We start from the raw sequence: 7,424 nt of genomic DNA, 5'->3' as shown, positions 1-7,424 counted from the left end.
TTAAATGAAACTGATTCGCAATAAATTTACCTTTGGCTTAAAAAACTGAAAAAGACAACGTACAACCAAAAAATAGACATTTTGAGAAAATAATCATCTAAAGTTTAAAAAATGATAAATTACAAAGGTTAAAACTTTAGTGTTATTAATTTTATAACTTACATCATACACATAATCCCCTATCTTAATTTAATGACAATTAAACTCATTTTTTCATTTCCAATCTCAAACTTCTAACAATTACTTAAACATGAATAAACTAACCAATTTAAAAAGAAAAATAAAAGTTGTATTAAAATATATATCTTCATAAAATAAATTAATAAATAGATAATAATGATAATATTCATAATTTTTAGTGTTATTTTGAATTATGTAGATTTAATGTTAAAGGTAGCTAGGCAATTAAACATTCCATGGCTGCAGGTTACGACGTTTCATAAACTTGGAACTTGTTCAAAACCTAGTAATGCTGTACCATCTACCAAACAACCAGAAAATCTGCAACTGAGATTTGAATCAAACATACATACGACTTTACGGAAATTGAATCAAGAATACTTTTCCAAATTAGGATGAGCACACAAATCAAATGAGATTTTTAAGACCTGAATTTGACAGGGTAAAACCAAAGAGAAAACAAAAACAAGCAAAAACAAGAAAACACGAAGAGAAGATGCTAACGAAACTCGAGTTTTACAAGGCATAATCTCCTAAACAGTTCCATCAGAAGGAAAATCTCAGTCATCCAGAGGACGCGTCTCAACCGAAGAGAAAGCACCATATTTCAACAAATGACAGCAACTCAATCTGTTCGATTTCTACTACTTTCGGCATTTCTGACTGGGTTGAAGTAAGGATGGGCCTGGGTAACATCAAACAATTTCAACAAGTGCAACACATTCACAAGTCATTGCGTAGTAAACAGATATACTGAACAATTCAGGTTTTACCATGGCTTCTTTTGCAGTTGGACGTTCTTGGTGATCATACCGTAGTAGCTTGTCCACAAAGTCAATAGCCTTAAAAAAACAAAAGGGGGGGGGGTGTTAAATTAGAATGAGAATAAGCTACAATATGGAGAAATTTAAAACAATTGTTGTATATTACCTCAGGAACAGCCAAGTGTTGATTTTCTACACTAATGAACTTTGTCCATGGCTTTCGGCTATGCCTATCGCAATATTAGTGTGTTAGCTAACAATGGTTGGAACGAGTGAAGCTCCAATTTGAGCCTCAAAATATTAACAATGATAATTTAAACCCCAAAAATTATTATTTTTCAAGTGGCACCCGAATGATCCAAATGACCCCACAAATTAGTCTCAAGACCATTTTGCTAGCAAATTAATCCATGAATAGTCATTTCATTATTAATACTGAAAAACACCAATAGAAATGACTAATTAAAACAGCATTGATCATTGAGGTACTATTAAGTAATAAAAACATCTTTTCGGGACTTATTTTTCTGGGTCAAATTAAACCCTTGAATGAACAAAAGCAACATCTATACAGAATTATAGAACATAAACAAACCTCCCAACAAGCGCTGCAAGATGTGGGTCCAACTCTATGCGATACTTATTTAAATATGCACTTAATTCATCTGTACCGAGTACCTATAGCAGTGGAGGAGAAAACAGAGATCAATCTACATTCTTGATCTCAATCTATTCAATGTTCAAGTTGCATCTAATACATGATATAGATAACAATATGAGTGAACATCCTTTGCAGATCCAAATCTAGTTCGGATTTCTGGTTGACTTTCACAAACATGAATAACAACAGAAGATAAAACAAGCAACTAGCAACACGCTTAGATAAGTTTCCAAAAATCAAGATCTGAACAGAGGAAAGAGACTTTCGAAACCCATTGACATTTCAATACATCACAGAAAGAGATTATTCCATAACAAGAACAACCACTGAGATAAGCAATAGTACAAAGAAAAAATAGTAAAGAAAACGGCAACAAAATTAAGGGGGGACTACAATAGACCAGAACATCACACATATGCATTGGAACAAAATCCATAGTCAGAATCAGGCGGGTACAAATTAAAAACATCAAAAGACCCAGAGCAAAAGCAGAAATTCTTTTTCACCCAGACACAGATGACAGAACCAACACAATCTGGCACCAACACCACTAATAGTCTTCACTTACCTTCGCTATTTTGACCAGTTGATCATAGTTATCATGTCCATAAAAGAATGGCTCCTTCCGGAATATCTGAAAGAACATACAACTCAGGTAAATGCAGAGTCCAAGCTATACAATGTCTTCAAAGACGATATTAATACATCCCCTAGTCAAAGAGTATAAGGTTTTACATGCCGAGGACCGAGCATAAACAGTAAATATTTAAAAATTAAAATAATTTTGTACAATATGCATCTCTTACCATTCCAGCAAACATACAACCAAGACTCCATAAATCAAGAGAATAATCGTAGTCTTGAAGATCAACAAGAAGCTCGGGGCCTTTGAAATATCTACAAGAAAAGCACATATAAAGATCACAATTGTGAATGACAACACGAAGAGCCCACCATGGGGGATTTGCTGAGTTAAGTAGTGTTTTTTTCTTTTCTTTTCTTTTTTGTTCAGTTTTCTTTTGACCAAAATACTAAGCTATAATATAGTTGTCCATTTTTTCAAAACTCTATTTGATCCCAAATCAATTGAACTCCTTTTTCAAATCAACTACATACTTCCTCTGGTAAAAAATAATACTTTTAAACTTTATTTGGTCCCAAATAGATAATATAGGAAGCATCAATTAATTAATTTTCCCACAAACCTATTAAATGAAATAGAGAAAGTATAAGAATAGGATAAGTAATAAGGGTGATTTTGTACACTCAAATTTGTCTAAACTCAAAATGTTACGAATTATTTCCTCAACCCCAGTGTTACTGCAAACTTGGGAAGGAAGGAGTACTTTCTATAGTCCATTTATAAAGAACAAACACATGAGATAGAATTACGTATTTGGCATTTACCTGGTGTAAAGCTCATCATCTGTAAAGAGGGCTTTCCCTCTTAAACATGTTAATAGATTGGAAAGCTATTATTAATAGATAAATATTTTGTTTGTTTACTCCTCTATAGGGGATTTTTTATTCTCTATCTTGTATCTCAACATCTTATTAGAATTCTTCTTTTATCCAAAAAAGCAGTACAAATATATACCCTCTTTTATTAAAACAAACAAACACCATCAATAACTAAACCTGCATTGCCCATTTTCTAAGAAGCAACAAGTCTTTCTTTCAGATGCATTTACCTTTAAATATGGCACCAGTAATCCCTTTTTGTCTTTCAGTTCAAGTTTTAATTTTCTTAAACAAGTATCAAATTATTTTAAAAAGTACATGTAAAAACTACATCAAAAAGAGAAGGAACAAAATAAAAAATAAAACGGAGTTAAAACATAAGTGCCTATTTCAATAGTTCACTGGTAATAATGTAGATGACTACTATTCTGAAGTTTTCCATATTTGAACTTTGTAATCAGATGGCGTAAGGATTCCTGCGAAAATATTAAAATTAGCATTGAGCACACCAAATTTTGAAGATCCAAAACCCTTTCCTTTCTGGTCATACTCAAGTTTCCATCATACCAAATATCACTTTATCTGGTATTAATTTTACTTTATCTGGTATTAATGTAGCAAAACCAAATGAAATCCTCATAAGCTTGGAACTTGATCAACTTATTCCTTTGGAATTAGTGGTATTAATTTTACTGGCATACATATAAACAAGACATTCTAATGGCTTATAGAAGGAATAATTGCAAATAGTGGATAGCAGGAGAAATTGATTACTTTATTAAAATTGATATATCATCTGAAAAAGTAACAAATAAGACAAGGCGTATAAGAACCTGGACGCAACGCGAACATTATATTCTTTCCCAGGATGATAAAACTCTGCAAGCCCCCAATCTATAAGCCTAAGTTTTCGCTGCTCATGGTCAATCATCACATTATGTGGCTTTACATCCCGATGCATAATTCCTTGAGAGTGGCAGTAATCTAGTGCCTGGCAGAAACTTCAAATAATTTAGCACCTCTAAGTTGATGACCAAAAACTATTGGAAAAAATTGCATTGGTCAAGAAACCTTATGCAAATTTAAATTACAAACTTAACTAAGTAACACAATTTCAATACATACACCAAATGCAAACCAGGATATACAGCATGTTTGACTATATGTGAGAATATGTAAATTTGCAGGATGCACAACAGACAGAACTTCATATTTTAGTGCTGCTGCAGAACAGTTGATGAAATTTAATGACATGTACCTCTCCCCCGAATCAAAGATAATCATTATTGAATACCCCATAAATAATTTGCACAAAGGGAAAAAAAATGAAACAGAAAAGGGCAACCCAGTGCACAAGCATCCCACGTTAACGCAGGGTTCGGAAAAGGGTCGCACCCAAAGGGTGTCATGTACGCAGTACTAAATACTCTTCATATAAAATGGTTATACCAAATGTGCTATGATCAACAAGAAATAAAAAGAATTTAAGTTGAAGAATCATAATCAGGGACATTGGCGTTACAAGTATGTCACATGAGGAACAAATGGCTAAAGAATCCCTTGCATGCAAGCCTGGCTTCGTAAAATGATTCAATGAGAAAGAAACAGGTTCTTTAATTGTTATAATCATGAAAGGGAAGAGTACTTGCATCAAAGCATTGCAATAACAGAAGTGGAGCATAATTGAGTTCTACAAACCCCTTATATGACATAAACCAAATGCGAGAAATCAGGCCCAATAAACCAACCAAAATTCATCCCTTTCTTGTATATTAATATCATTAAGATCAGACAACCAAAATGGATCATTCATCTTCACTATACCTAAGACAGAAGTATTCACCAAATCTCTACAGCAATCGGCAGAAATATTGAACAGTTTCTAATTTCATTTAACAGCAATTTTATTTTATTTTTTTAACAAATAGGGTTTAATTTAACAGAAAAATTCACATACATAACAACCAACCAATTTAAAATATCTTGTATCCAGTGAGACACAAGGGGGAAAAAGCACCAACAGAAATATGAGAGCACCGAACTTACTTGTCTGAAAATCTGTCATTAAAATAAGAGAAATACGCTCCAACTGAACAAAGATATCAAACAAAGTTTAATGACAGAATTTCAGAAAAGCAGGTTCAGTGCTCTCATATTTCTTTGGTATGATAACTGATTTAAGGCAAGGCACAACCACCACCGACCAAATATATAGTACAAAGTGTTATATAAACAGTATTCACAGAACAGTGCAAAATGAGATGCAGAATAGAACAGCTTAAGTCTTAATATTTCTAAGTCAAATGAAGCATTTAATATGTCATGACCAGAGAGATATAAAAAATAACATAATGAGTAACAAATGATAGCAATAGATGTTCATGTTCTTTGACAAAATGAGAGATTTAAACTTGCCTTTAAAAGTTCATAGATGTAATATCTTATATCATAGTCTGACAATGTGGGATAAAGCACTTTAAAATCAGTGTTATTAACATATTCAAATATAAGGCTTGGGGTCTTTGACTGCTGGTCTCTAACAATGTCGAGCAACTTTACAATATTGGGCCCCCCACAAAGATTCTGTAAAATTTTGATTTCCCTCTTGATCTGCATTCAAAATGCAAAGCAAATATAAGATTTTGAGAACATCATACAAAATCAGCATATGGAAGGCAAATTATATTGTATTTTTCAAACACAACTAAATAACTAACAACCGGTTACCAGGAAGCTTTGATATTAGACCATACATATTCCAAGTGAACAAATGGAAAGTTGAACCACCCTCTATCACAACGCCACTTACATGACAGTCAAATCCAAGAATGAAGACACAATGCCATAGGCAGTAAGATGCATAGGCAACAGTGGTTAAGAAGAGCCAAAAAAAGCATGACTCATCGGCTCATCTAACCAGGTGGAGTTGGCTAAAATTATATGCATCAAACTATAGTTATAACACCAATTTATCCAATCACTATCAGTATTAAATTATCGAAGAACCATTTAAATCAAGGAATTCAGATAAATCTCTAGTACCTAAGCAATAGATCACGCTTAAATCGAAACTACATATTACCATTCTAAAATGCCCCACACAGAAGTAATAGTATAACTATGCAAACTGAAATAGAATCTCAAGCCACCTCTGAATACATTATCCTACAAAGAAATAGAAGAAAACACATATACACCACTACGTTTTCTACAGCCACTCGCCATAGGGATACAACTGACATCTCGATCAAGTAAAATTATTTTGAGTGATTCTGACAAACCCTATCCCCCAAAAATAACTGTGTCTGTGAGTGTATAAGTGAAACTTTCCAACTGCAATCCAATGTCTGCATTATACATACTTATACATACTCTATAGTCTATACTTATATACTTTAGCCTTTATATATTTACTATCTATCTCCACTATTACAACATATTAAGTGGCCAAAACCATATTATTATATTAACAACAAACCCAGTTGAATGATATAAACGATAACAAGATATTTCAAAAAAAAAAATTCATAATTGCATAAAGCACACAAGAATATCACTAACCTTCTTCTTCTTCACAGGCTTCAGGATCTTTATGACGCATTTTTCGTTATCGGTGCAGTGAACACCCTCAAACACCTCACTGTATTTCCCTCTTCCCACCTTCCTCACCACCTCATAATCATCTTGCTCCCTGCAACTCGCAAAAAAACCAACAAGAAATCAACACACACCACGGGGAAAATAAATAACTAGACCCTAATATTTTGTTGTCAACAATTTGCAAAATCCAAAGAAATTTTAGAAATAATAAAGAGGATAGGGGGATATCGAAATTGAAAATTAAAGAGAGGAAAATAAGGAGAGTGGATTATTCTTTACCCCCACTGGACGTTGAGGGTCTCGTAGTCCCAATATTCTTTAGGGCGAACGACGTTGACGTCGGCGTAAACCCTTGCCTTGGACGACGCGCCGGGCCGGCGCGTCGACTTGCCAATCTTTTGTGCCAGGGTTTCGGCGGCGGCGAGTGCTGGCGGAGGGCGACGGAAGGTAGAGGCGGCGGCGCGTGAGGTGAAGCGGGTGAGAAAGAAGAGGAGAGGAAGAGCTCGCGGTAGGTTGGGATAGCGAAGGGAAGGAGGAGTACGGAAGAGAGAAAGCAACGCGTCGCGCGAGAGGGAGAAGGAGAAGGAGGTCTGTTGGAACTGGAAGGGCCTTATGGCCATTTACTTCGAAATTCGAGGAGAAAAACAGAATTAAAACCACTTTGATGATTCATGACTTTGGACTTCGAAGTTCGGACTCAATTTTCGAGCGCTCTTTTCCTTTTCCCTTAAAAAAATAAAAAAAAAAAAAAAAAAAAA

General features: G+C 34.3%; 1 protein-coding gene across 1 annotated transcript; it reads right to left on the bottom strand.

Moving 5' to 3' along the window:
• Positions 1 to 513: 513 nt before the first annotated feature.
• On the bottom strand, positions 514 to 7,424 carry LOC112800274 (casein kinase II subunit alpha). The gene is made up of 10 exons (XM_025842469.3): positions 6,946 to 7,424; positions 6,628 to 6,757; positions 5,482 to 5,676; positions 3,900 to 4,057; positions 2,412 to 2,502; positions 2,174 to 2,239; positions 1,540 to 1,622; positions 1,111 to 1,174; positions 954 to 1,022; positions 514 to 865 (listed from the first exon to the last, which is right to left on the bottom strand). Exons 1-10 carry the CDS (start codon positions 7,284 to 7,286, stop codon positions 806 to 808), a joined length of 1,257 nt encoding a protein of 418 aa, XP_025698254.1. The 5' UTR covers positions 7,287 to 7,424; the 3' UTR covers positions 514 to 805.

The sequence above is a fragment of the Arachis hypogaea genome, chromosome 1 (genome assembly GCF_003086295.3).
Source record: "Arachis hypogaea cultivar Tifrunner chromosome 1, arahy.Tifrunner.gnm2.J5K5, whole genome shotgun sequence".
Classification (NCBI taxonomy): Eukaryota; Viridiplantae; Streptophyta; class Magnoliopsida; order Fabales; family Fabaceae; genus Arachis; species Arachis hypogaea.
This window is presented reverse-complemented; position numbering and strand designations above follow the sequence as displayed.

Coding starts and splice junctions, on each gene's coding strand:
- LOC112800274 (XM_025842469.3), bottom strand. CDS start 7,286: ATGGCCATAAGGCCCTTCCAGTTCCAACAGACCTCCTTCTCCTTCTCC. Junction 2,240..2,411: donor GTTGTATGTTTGCTGGAATG/GTAAGAGATGCA, acceptor ATGTTCTTTCAG/ATATTCCGGAAGGAGCCATT. Junction 1,623..2,173: donor AACTGGTCAAAATAGCGAAG/GTAAGTGAAGAC, acceptor CCACTGCTATAG/GTACTCGGTACAGATGAATT.